The 12,997-nt window shown below is 52.5% G+C and overlaps 1 protein-coding gene across 5 annotated transcripts in view; it reads left to right on the top strand.

Annotated features, from left to right (window-relative positions):
• LOC140396049 (arylamine N-acetyltransferase, pineal gland isozyme NAT-3-like) overlaps nt 1-12,997 on the top strand; it is a 99,982-nt gene that overhangs the window by 68,883 nt on the left and 18,102 nt on the right. For 2 of the 5 annotated variants that reach the window (XR_011936434.1, XM_072484133.1), the window contains one exon: nt 1,753-3,899. The exons of 1 other annotated variant lie outside the window; for it this stretch is intronic. Coding sequence is in view for 3 of the 4 variants with exons in the window: in XM_072484133.1 (XP_072340234.1) it covers nt 1,753-1,849 (97 nt within the window). In the remaining variant the exon portion in view is untranslated. Of the gene's footprint in view, nt 1-1,752; nt 3,900-11,836; nt 12,119-12,997 lie in introns of those variants that run through there. 2 more of the 5 variants (XM_072484132.1, XM_072484128.1) reach the window with 2 other exon arrangements.

The raw sequence follows: 12,997 nt of genomic DNA on the forward strand, positions 1-12,997 counted from the left end.
ATGCATTTCAGTTCTTGTCTGACAACATCGTATTTACCCTTCCCCCAATTGTAAACCTTGCCCTGTTGCACGCACCTATCCCTCTCCATTACGAAAGTGAAAGTCACAGAATTGTGGTCACTATCTACAAAATGCTCCCCCACTAACAAATCTATCACTTGCCCTGGTTCATTACCAAGTACTAAATCCAATATGGCCTCCCCTCTGGTCGGACAATCTACATACTGTGTTAGAAAAGCTTCCTGGACACACTGCACAAACACCAACCCATCCAAACTATTTGATCGAAAGAGTTTCCACTCAATATTTGGGAAGTTGAAGTCAGCCATGACTACTAACGTGTGACTTCTGTACAATTCTGGGAGGATTGTAGGGGCTGGAGGAGGTTACAGAGATAGGGAGGTTTCTCAGGGCTGGAGGAGGTTACAGAGATAGGGAGGGTTGTAGGGGCTGGAGGAGGTTACAGAGATAGGGAGGTTTCTCAGGGCGGGAGGAGGTTACAGAGATAGGGAGGTTTGTAGGGGCTGGAGGAGGTTACAGAGATAGGGAGGTTTCTCAGGGCTGGGGGAGGTTACAGAGATAGGGAGAGTTGTAGGGGCTGGAGGAGGTTACAGAGATAGGGACGGTTGTAGGGGCTGGAGGAGGTTACAGAGATAGGCAGGGTTGTAGGGTCTGGAGGAGGGTACAGAGATAGGGAGGGTTGTAGGGGCTGGAGGAGGTTACAGAGATAGGCAGGGTTGTAGGGTCTGGAGGAGGGTACAGAGATAGGGAGGGTTGTAGGGGCTGGAGGAGGTTACAGAGATAGGGAGGTTTCTCAGGGCTGACGGAGGTTACAGAGATAGGGAAGTTTCTCAGGGCTGAAGGAGGTTACAGAGATAGGGAGGTTTCTCAGGGCTGGAGGAGGTTACAGAGATAGGGAAGTTTCTCAGGGCTGAAGGAGGTTACAGAGATAGGGAGGTTTCTCAGGGCTGGAGGAGGTTACAGAGATAGGGAGGGTTGTAGGGGCTGGAGGAGGTTACAGAGATAGGGAGGTTTCTCAGGGCTGACGGAGGTTACAGAGATAGGGAAGTTTCTCAGGGCTGAAGGAGGTTACAGAGATAGGGAAGTTTCTCAGGGCTGGAGGAGGTTACAGAGATAGGGAAGTTTCTCAGGGCTGAAGGAGGTTACAGAGATAGGGAGGTTTCTCAGGGCTGGAGGAGGTTACAGAGATAGGGAGGTTTCTCAGGGCTGACGGAGGTTACAGAGATAGGGAAGTTTCTCAGGGCTGAAGGAGGTTACAGAGATAGGGAGGTTTCTCAGGGCTGGAGGAGGTTACAGAGGTAGGGAGTGAATGCTAGGGCCATGGATGGATTTGAAAACCAGGATGAAAATTTCAAAATGCCGGCATTGCCGAACCGGGAGCCAGTGTAGGGTCAGCGATCACACGGAGGCTGATAGGACGAGTGGCGTTGTGCTCGAGCCCGGGCCCGGGGGATGCGGGAGGGTGGGTGGGGGGGGGTGCAGATATTTGGACATGCTCAGGTTGACGGAGTATAGAATATGGGAAAGCAACCAGGAGTGGCTGTGGGTAGTCGGGAGGTGACGGCGGGCATGGACGAGGGTTGCAGCAGAGGATGAGCCGGCACACAGGGTTGAGTCAGGCCGTGTTACAGAGGGTAGAATTAGGCAGTCTTAGTGAAGAGGGTGGGTAAGAGGCCGGAACTCCCACTCCCAGAGTGATTAACCCTTAAAATCCTTTCCCTCCCGGCTCAGGGAGATGGAGGGACTGCTCTCCAGGGCGGCGGAACACGGGATTAAAGAGGCACAAGAGGTCCTAATTCATCTTTACAAGAAGCGAGATCAATCCTAAGGACTGGACATTCCCAAGGATGCTGTCTCTCGCCGACTGCCATCCACACATGCGGCCTCCGACTGAATCCTCGAAGAATAATACTCTCTGACGTTCAATCCCTCATCTTTCTCATTGTGCTTTCTATCGATACTATAGTCGACTGTTCGTGAATATTGTGGTATTAATTTCTGTTAACTCGCCAAAATTTCACTGATTTTACACCTTTACTGTAGCAAATGACTAAAAGATACAGCTGACCAAACACTGCCTTCTTTTTAATCGGCATATTCTCCTTTCAGTGTTGCTGAAAAGAGGGATGTGCGGGCAAAGTTGTTCCTTTTATACTCATTCGGACAAAAGCAAGAAATTCAAACCCCAACTCTCACATTCATACTTGCCTGAGGAGAATTGTGCTGATTCATTGTCAAGTCGACTCCGATGGGCTGAGGCGTCGCCACGGGGAAAAGCTGAAATTGTTTCACTGCTAAGGCCGCCCCAGCTATCCAGGGGAGCATATAGGGGCGAGAGAGTGAGGGAGAAAGTATTTCTGCTCGTTTCGGGGAGTCTAAGACGAGGGAGCAGAGTATAACAATCAGGCGCAGATCTCCCGGGAGTGAAACTAGGAACCGCTTCTTTACGAAAAAAATGAAGGTGTTAAACGTTTGTAACTTTCCTCCGGAAATAATGATCGAGTCTGGATCAGTTACTAGTCTCAACTATTTTGATTGAACAAAATAAATAAATTAAACAAACTGAGGGAGAAATTAAAAGGGGCAGCCCCTTAAAGGGACACTACCTTAAACAAAGAGAAAATGAAACTTCAAACATCAAATCAACATGTGATTAAAAGGATGGGTAAAGCTCCCCACCGGGCATGGAAGGTCTCAATGGTGCCCGTCGACACTGCAAGCTCCCTCTCCAGGGACACATGGCCGTGAATATAGCCAAGGTGGAGGGGCAGATAGGTCGGATGACCCCCCCCCTCGGTTGTCCATTGCCTGGACCTATTTATGATAAGTTTGATCAGGCCCAGGAACAGGGTGCCCGTAGATCAGGAGCGTGGGGCCGAAGTGCAAACAAAACGTCAACAAAAGATTTGTCGGATAACTGAAAACGAGTTGCAGCTTAAAACAACTTACATACGCGGCACAGTGGTTGGCACTGCTGCCTCCCAGCTCCAGGGACCCGGGTTCTATTCTGACCTTGGGTCACTGTCTGTGCGGTGTTGCTAACTTTGGTTGGTTCAATTTGCTCTGTTTTATAACCTTTGCTCTAGAGTTCAAGTTCAAGTACTGATCAATAACGCAACACACTAATTAGTAAGATTCAAATCAAAACACATTTATTATACACAGTAAATCACCACTCATGCATAAACTCTACTTTCTAGACTATTCTCTATCACTAAAAGGCCGATACTTAGCTTCGGACTGGCCCACCAGGTCAGGGGAACAAATGGCCTTTCGTTCGATCTGAGTCTGCAGGATTCAAAAGCTGGTATGGACTGGTAGCTAGGAGCGCCTATCTCGTAGCGAGCGTTGACTGGAGACTTACTTGGTTGGTGCGGCAGCTTGGGCAGTTCACTCTCAAGGGTTGATTCGCTGCTGAGTGACCCAAGAAGGATGATTTGAACTTGGGGGCTTTACTTTATAGTCCCCAGGGGCTTCCCGCGTTTGGGGCGGACCCCGTACCTGGTTCCAAGTGATTGGACTGCGTTTCGATCACTTGGATCGATTTCTCCAATACTGGAGTTGTTCCCTGATCGCTGGGCGGTCCCTGAGTGTCCGTTGGCCTTCCTTTGTCTGGGCTTCTCCTGGCGCCGAGGAGTCTGGCTTGGCCTTATTCACCTTAAGTGTTTCAATTGTGTCCGGGGATCGCTCATTAATATGCAGATGGCTGCTGGTTTCGGTGCTGTCTGGGCTTTTGCAAGTTCTAATACACAGGATTTCTGCACTTGCTGGTTTTTGCCTGTGTTGGCTGAATTTCCCTGCAGCCTTTGTGGATCTCCATTCTAAGTTGGGAAGTGACCAACTCAGGTGGCTACAGCGGAATCTGCACGTTCTCCCCGTGTCTGCATGGGTTTCCTCCGGGTGCTCCGGTTTCCTCCCACAGTCCAAAGAGGTGCAGGTTAGGTGGATTGGCCATGCTATAATTGCCCCTAGATTGGGTTACGGGGATAGGATGGGGGATTGGGTCGGGTAGGGTGTTCTTTCAGAGGGCCGGTGCAGACCCGATGGGCAGAATGGCCCTCCTGCACTGTAGGGATTTTATGATTCTGTCATACGCATGGTTCACGGACTCTACAATGCCGCAAGAAAGGCAGACGTCTTGGGATGCATGAACATAGAACATAGAAAATACAGCACAGAACAGGCCCTTCGGCCCACGATGTTGTGCCGAACCTTTGTCCTAGATTAATCATAGATTATCATTGAATTTACAGTGCAGAAGGAGGCCATTCGGCCCTTTGAGTCTGCACCGGCTCTTGGAAAGAGCACCCTACCCAAACTCAACACCTCCACCCAACACTAAGGGCAATTTTGGACATTAAGGGCAATTTATCATTGGCCAATTCACCTAACCTGCACATCTTTGGACTGTGGGAGGAAACCGGAGCACCCGGAGGAAACCCACGCAGACACGGGGAGGATGTGCAGACTCCGCACAGACAGTGACCCAAGCCGGAATCGAACCTGGGACACTGGAGCTGTGAAGCATTGTGCTATCCACAATGCTACCGTGCTGCCCTTAAGAACAAATAAATCTACACTATATCATTTTACCGTAATCCATGTACCTATCCAATAGCTGCTTGAAGGTCCCTAATGTTTCCGACTCAACTACTTCCACAGGCAGTGCATTCCATGCCCCCACCAATGCATCCTGTGCTGTATGGGACTGCTGCATACAACACCCTCCACCCCAGGTCCCCGAGTTTAAGGAGGAGAGCTCCTCTAAAGAGGGACCTCGGTGCCCAGATTTAAATCGATGGGATCGGTGGAGTTTTAACGTCCAGATGGATATGAGGTGAAGGCGGGGAAATCGAGTCAGGTCTCAGATCAGCCACGGTAGCATTGAATGTCTGAACTGGCCCCGGGGGGGTGGGTGGGGAAGGTGCTAAATGGCCCCCTCCTGTTCCCCCTGTGTGGCTGTGTTTCCCTACCCAACCTTGAGAGGATAATTGTGGTAAACCACTGTGTTCCTATATTAAGGGTTGTACGGTAGAACCTGCACTACAGGTTCACCTGGGCCCCTGCATGGTTGCTCCGCCCAGGAGCCGCGTTATAAATATGCGTGTCCTCCAGCTTGCAGCCATTTCGCCAGCTGCTGTGGGAGGCCACACTTCAGAGACTAATAAAGCTTCAGTCTGAATTCAACTTTGTCTCCAGCCAAATTGATCGTGCCTCAATTTATTAATCTCTGATTCAGAAGCTGGACCTCCGGATTAAACCAGATCGCCTGCAGCTGGATCCACACGCAAGCGACGCGTACCCCCTCCCACGCATATCTGACATGGTTAACCAGATTGCACAGTACCGGGTCTTCTCAACGGTGGACCTGAAATCCGCTTACCACCAGCTCCCCATCCGTAAATCGGACCTGCCATACAACGCCTTTGAGGCAGACGGCCAGCTATATCACTTCCTTAGGGTCCCCTTCGGCGTCACCAATGGGGTTTCGGTCTTCCACAGGGAGATGGACAGAATGGTCGACTGGTGCAACTTGCGGGCCACGTTTCCGTACCTAGACAATGTGACCATCTGCGGCCAGGATCAGCAGGACTACGACGCCAATCTCACTAAATTTCTCCGCACCGCCACTCTCCTCAACCTCACGTATAACAAGAAGTGTGTGTTCCGTACAAAGCGCTTAGCTATCCTCGGCTACGTGGTCGAGAACGGAGTTCTGGGGCCCGATCCAGACCGCATGCGCCCCCTCATGGAGCTTCCCCTCCCCCACTGCCCCAAGGCCCTCAAACGCTGCCTGGGGTTCTTCTCGTATTACGCTCAGTGGGTCCCAAACTATGCGGACAAGGCCCGCCCGCTCATACGGTCCACTCATTTCCCCCTGACGGCCGAGGCCCAACTGGCTTTCACCCGGATCAGAGCTGATATTGCCAAGGCCCCAATGCACGCTGTAGACGAAACACTTCCTTTCCAAGTAGAAAGCGACGCATCGGACGTCGCCCTTGCCGCCACCCTCAACCAGGCAGGCAGACCCGTGGCATTCTTTTCCCGCACCCTCCATGCCTCTGAAATTCGGCACTCATCCGTCGAAAAGGAGGCCCAAGCTATCGTTGAAGCTGTGCAGCATTGGAGATATCACCTGGCCGGCAGGAGATTCACTCTCCTCACTGACCAACGGGGCAAGATCAAAAATGACAAAATCTTGCGGTGGAGAATCGAGCTCTCCGCCTATAATTACGAGATGAAGTATCGCCCTGGCAAACTCAACGAGCCCCCAGACGCCCTATCCCGAGGTACATGTGCCAGCGCACAGGTAGACCGACTCCGGACCCTGCACGGCAGATTTGTCACCCAGGGGTCACTCGGTTGTACCACTTCATTAAGCACAAAACTTGCCCTACTCCGTCGAGGAAGTAAGGACGATCACCAGGGACTGCCAGGTCTGTGCGGAGTGCAAACCGCTCTTCTCCCGGCCGGACCGCGCGCGCCTGGTGAAGGCCTCCCGCCCCTTTGAACGCCTCAGCGTGGATTTCAAAGGCCCCCTCACCTCCTCCGACCGACACACGTATTTCCTCAGTGTGATCAATGAATATTCCCGTTTTCCCTCCGCCATCCCATGCCCCGACATGACGTCTGCCACCGTCATTAAAGCCCTTAATTCAATCTTCACTCTGTTCGGCTTCCCCGCCTACATCCACAGTGACAGGGGATCCTCATTCATGAGCGATGAGCTACGTCAGTTCCTGCTCAGCAGAGGTATCGCCTCCAGCAGAACGACGAGCTACAACCCCCGGGGAAATGGACAGGCAGAAAGGGAGAATGGGACGGTATGGAGGGTCGTCCAGCTGGCCCTACGGTCCAGAAATCTCCCGGCCTCCCGCTGGCAAGAGGTCCTCCCTGATGCACTACATTCCATTCGCTCATTACTCTGCACTGCTACTAACAGTACACCGCATGAACATCTTTTTGCCTTCCCCAGGAAGTCCACACCCGGGGTATCACTCCCAACTTGGTTCGCAGCTCCGGGAACCGTGCTTCTCCGTAAACATGTGCGGCTCTACAAGGCGGATCCGTTGGTGGAAAGGGTGCACCTGCTCCACGCAAACCCACAATACGCCTGCGTGGCGTTCCCCGACGGCCACCAGGATACCGTCTCCCTCAGAGACCTGGCACCAGCAGGTACCACCCCCGTCACCACCCCCCCCCTCCCCCTCCGCTCCCATCACCCCTCCTAGGACTGTCCGTCCTCCCCCTGCCCACCCCCGTTGATGAAGAGTATTTCGGCACACTCCTGGAGTCAACTTCGACCACGACAGCACCAACATCGCCGCTCCACTTCGTCGATCCCAGAGGACGATCAAGGCGCCGGACCGGCTGAACCTCTGACCGGCCCACAGGATGACCAGAGACATTTTTTTACTGTTCTGTAAATATTAAAGATTGCGAATTGTATATAGTTATCCACCATCCCCGCCGGACTCAATTTTAACAGGGGGTGAATGTGGTAAACCACTGTGTTCCTATATTCAGGGTTGTATGGTAGAACCTGCACTACAGGTTCACCTGGGCCCCTGCATGCTAGCCCCGCCCAGGAGGCGGGTTATAAATATGCGTGGCCTCCAGCTCGCAGCCATTTCGCCAGCTGCTGTAGGAGGCCACACTTCAGATACTAATAAAGCTTCAGTTTGAATTCAACTTCGTCTCCAGCCAAATTGATCGTGCCTCAATAATCAAGTTAGCAACCTAGCTGATCAAATGCCATTTTGACAAGGCCCCATCTGCCTCATGTTTGTCAGACCGGCAGATTGGCCTGGTGGCCTTTGGGTTTTATCCGCGACCCGGGTCCAGGGTGGGGCGAACTGCCGGGGGCTGAAATAAAATCTTAATCAAGGTGTCAGGGGACTGAGGCTGTGCTGCCTGGACACGCTTTGTGTACTTTTTGTCACTATATTTTTTCAAAGCCTCTGCAGCTCCCCGAGACTCGCTACACAGCAGATGTCACCCCCTCCCTCCTCTCGCCTGAGGGAACACGGTCGAAGCGCCAACTTTCCCTTTCCTCCATGCCCGCCCTGAACCCTTTCCCAGTGCCCGCTAATTTGCCAGCTGGCCGTGGAATGGGGCAGCTAGAGGCGTGTTTTGGGCCTGCGGAATCCGAGGGAGGGAAAGAGCAGGCCACGAAGGCCAAAATTGTCCATGGAATTCCGGGTGCGGTCTCTCTCCCAAAGCCCTGTACAATTAGGACAGGAATTCCCTCAATCCCGTGCTTCAGCCCATCCCCCTGCCCCCCCCCCCCCCTCACAATATGCCATTGGCCGCCCGAATGCCTCGCTGCGCCTACACGCGAGCGTTCAGTGATTTGTGATCACGGACAGCCAGGTCTCAACTGAGTTCTAAATCAGGTCAAGCACATGTTCAATTTGTGTCAATGTCAGTTCTTGTTAAATGTTGAATAAATGTTGGATTATTCCCAGGGAAAGCTGGGTGTCTTATTCACTATGAAGTTGGGACATGTACCCTGGAACGGTGATGTTATAACCTGCCTGCTTACCATTGGCTGGGGACTAAAAACAATCCCACAATCCTGTGGGAGTATGAGCTTCCCCAATGAGGGGGGCGGAGAAACCATTAGTAAACCCCATGTATAAATAAAGCTGGCCAGTTTGGAACCAGCAGGAAGGAGTGTGCAGCAAGTTATATATATATGTTATTGTAAATAAATGTTATTACTTTGTATCCTTAAAACTCGTGCTGGATTCTTCGTGGCCCTTACAAAACTGGCGACGAGGGTTAAAGTGAATAGCTGTCTACCTCCCTGGATTTTTGTTGGATCCAGGTTGGAAGTTGTTTTCTATTACACCATGCCTCTGTACGGACGTTTGGATGTTTTTGATGCTGTGCTGGAAAACTGGAACCAGTACACACAACGGATGCGTTACTATTTCCGGGCAAACAATATCACCGAAAACGAGCGCCAGGTGGTCATATTGCTCACCGCCTGCGGCCCGCATACGTTTGGGGTGATTAGGAGCCTTACGTACCCAGCTGCGCCGGACACCAAAACGTTTGATGAACTTGCGAATATAGTGGGGCAACATTTTAACCCAACCCCGTCCACGATAGTCCAGCGTTACTGGTTTAATACCGCTGAGAGGACCCCTGGAGAATCCCTTGCCGACTTTCTATCCAGGCTACGCAGGATTGCGGAATACTGTGACTATGGTGAGACCTGGTCAGAAATGTTACGCGACCGTTTGGTTTGCGGTATTTACAATGCGGCCACCCAGAGAAAGTTGTTAGCTGAGCCAACATTGACTTTTCAACAGGCCATTCAAATAGGATTGTCCCGAGAGAGCACAGAACGAGGAGTGCAGGAGCTACAGGGAATGGAAGTGCATGCCTTGGGGCGCAACCCCTTCCGTCCAAAAACGTCCCCCCGCACTCCTGCGGTACCTTGGGCGAGGCGACGTCCGGACCGACGCCAGTGGCTGTCGGACATTCCTCCCCGAAGGGAGCCTTCTCCAGAACCAATGGATGAGGAGCCATGTCCGTGTCAGACTTGTAGGCGCCGACCCCGTCGCGGACACCGGTCCTGGAGGCGCCAGAGGCGCCGTCGTTCTGACCGAAACTGGGACCAGCCCAGGGGCCGTATCTGGGACCAGCCCAGAGGCCGTACCTTCCATGTGGATGAACCTGCGGCGACTACTCCGGAGGACGTGGAGACGGAGGACGACTGCCTGCAGCTGCATTGTGTGGAAGCTCCCCGTGTGGCCCCCATTAAGGTGACAGTACGGGTCAATGGCCACCCGCTGGAGATGGAGTTGGACACTGGCGCAGCGGTCTCCGTGATCGCCCAGAGGACATTCGACCGCATCAAGCAGGGTACACAAACCCTTACATTAACCGACTCACAGGCCAGGTTGGCCACCTACACGGGGGAACCACTGGACATTGCAGGAACTACAATGACCCCTGTTGTTTATGGACGCCAGGAGGGGCGTTTCCCACTTATCGTGGTGCGTGGCCAGGGGCCCAGCCTGTTGGGTCAGGACTGGTTGCGCCATTTGCGGTTGCAATGGCAGCACATCCTTCAAACAGTTTCCGGAGGGTTGACTGAGGTGCTAGGACGATACCCAGATGTATTCCAGCCTGGTTTGGGGAAAATAAAAGGGGCCGTAGCCCGTATCCAAGTCGAACCAGGAGCCACGCCGCGCTATTTCCGGGTGCGCCCGGTGCCTTACGCCTTGCTCGAGAAGGTAGAAGGGGAGCTCACTCGTTTGGAGAGTTTGGGTATTATCAGGCCCGTCCGTTTTGCTGACTGGGCAGCACCAATTGTACCAGTAATGAAGCCAGATGCCACAGTTCGCTTGTGCGGCGACTATAAACTTACAGTGAATACGGCTTCCCGACTCGACCGATATCTAATGCCTCGCATCGAGGATCTCTACACGAAGCTTGCAGGCGGACTCTCGTTCACAAAATTAGATATGAGTCACGCCTACCTGCAGTTGGAGCTGGACCTTGCCTCCCGACCATATGTAACGATTAATACACACCGGGGCCTGTATGAATATACACGGTTGCCCTTTGGAGTATCCTCTGCCTGCGCTATTTTTCAACGTGTTATGGAGGGCATTTTGAGAGGTTTATCACATGTTGCTGTCTACTTAGATGACGTGTTGATTACAGGGACATCGGAGCAGGAACATTTGGAAAATCTGGAGGCTGTCCTTAGACGCCTTTCGGAAGCTGGAGTCCGTTTACGTCGCACAAAGTGCGTATTTCAGGCAAAGGAAGTAGTCTACCTGGGTTATTGGGTGGACCGCGAAGGTTTGCACCCCGTCGCAGAGAAGGTGCGTGCGATTCAACAGGCCCCCGCCCCGACTGACACTTCGCATCTTCGTTCTTTTCTCGGTCTCGTAAACTATTACGGGAAGTTCCTCCCCAATCTGGCAACTACGCTGTCCCCTTTGCACCTTCTGCTAAAGAAAAATCACACCTGGGTTTGGGGTCAGCCGCAAGAAACCGCTTTCCGGCGGGTAAAGCAACAATTGTCGTCGTCTGGGTTACTAACCCACTATGATCCTGGAAAGCCTTTGCTCATCACATGTGATGCATCCCCGTATGGTATTGGGGCTGTCCTGTCCCACAAGGTGGAGAACGGGGCCGAGCGACCGATAGCTTTCGCCTCCCGCACATTGACTGCAGCGGAGAAAAAGTACGCGCAGATCGAGAAGGAGGGCCTGGCAGTGGTTTTTGCGGTGAAATGCTTCCACCAGTACGTGTCTGGCCGCCATTTCATTATCGTGACTGATCATAAGCCTCTGTTGGGACTTTTCAGAGAGGATAAGCCAATACCGCCCATTGCTTCTGCACGGATCCAGCGCTGGGCTTTGTTGCTTGCTGCATACGAGTATTCTCTGGAGCACAGACACAGGACGCATCAGAGGGGGAATCCTCGGGTCCACGGGCCGTGGATGTACAACCGTTACGCCGTTCATCACGGAAGCGCCGGTCTCCGTCTCGTTTCACGCCGCCTGATCCAGTGCCGCGTGCAAATGGTGTCCGGCCTGCGGCAAAATGAGTCCGACGCCCTCCTTCGCCAGGGTCTTCGGTGGATTCCTTGGACTTTGGGGGGGAGGGATGTTATAACCTGCCTGCTTACCATTGGCTGGGGACTAATGACAATCCCACAATCCTGTGGGAGTATGAGCTTCCCCAATGAGGGGGGCGGAGAAACTATTAGTAAACTCCAAGTATAAACAAAGCTGGCCAGTTTGGAACCAGCAGGAAAGGAGTATGTAGCAAGGGAAGTTACTGCTGCTGTTATATATATATATGTTATTGTAAATAAATGTTCTTGCTTTGTATCCTTAAAACTCGTGCTGGATTCTCCGTGGCCCTCACAAAAGGGGAATATCTGATTCAGGAGCAGCTGGAGTTCCAATACACACACTGCTGGCAGGCTCACCCTTTGTCAATCCGGGGCCCTGCTCTCTTTCCTGGACTTTGCCCGCCGAATGGATCTTGGTGCCTGGCACCAGGGGGCGTAGCTGGCAGCCTGCGTTTCAAGGTGATTGAAACCAGGCCTGCATCTGAATGGGTGAGTGGCATCACAGTGGGGTGTCTGTAAACGGTGTCGGCTGGGGGGGTGGGCGGGGGGGGGGGGGGGGGGGGAGAGAGAAAGGGGGCAGAGTGAGAGAGGGAGAGAGAGAGCGGGAGGGAGAGAGAGAGCAAGAGGCTTAGGGAGAGAGTGGGAGGCAGAGAGGGCGACAAAGATAGAGAGACAGAGAGAGCAACAGAGAGAGAGGAAAGCACTGTCATAACCTGGGGTTAACCTGGGACACTTATGAGACTGGAGTTCTGCCACTGTGGATCAGGGCAAAACTTCTACATCTGTATAAAACCAGAAGGTCATGAACTGTGAGCTGGCTCCTGTAGCAGAGTAACTGCTCTGTACTCTTCTTCTGTTGCATTCGACCTTTTTCCTTTGACTTAACCTGTTCGGTGTGCCCTTTCCGGACCTAATAATAGACAGAGAGTGAGATAGGTAGAGAGAGAGACAGTCAGAGGGACAAAGAAAGCGCGAGAGATAGACAGACAGGGTGAGAGAAAGAGAGAGATCGAGTCAGAGTGACACTCAGAGAAAATGACTGTGTGGAACAGAGAGGGAGAGCATGAGACAGTGACAGGCAGAGAGAGAGAGAGAGAGAGAAACTGAGGCAGCGAAAGAGACAAAGTGTGAGACAAACAGAGCGCGAGAAGGCCGAGAAAGAGGCAGAGAGAGAGTGAAAGACAAAGAGAGAGACAGAAACTGTTGGTAGTAAGGGAGAGTGAGATAGAGAAAGAGTGGGGGTGTGTAAGATAGGGACAGAGAGAGAGAGAGAGAAACAGAGCGAGAGAGAGAGGGAGACAGACATGAGAGACAAAAAAGAGAAGGAGAAAGAGATTGGAAGAGAGCGTGAGTTACCACGAGAGTGAG

The sequence above is a fragment of the Scyliorhinus torazame genome, chromosome 19, assembly GCF_047496885.1.
Source record: "Scyliorhinus torazame isolate Kashiwa2021f chromosome 19, sScyTor2.1, whole genome shotgun sequence".
NCBI lineage: Eukaryota > Metazoa > Chordata > Chondrichthyes > Carcharhiniformes > Scyliorhinidae > Scyliorhinus > Scyliorhinus torazame.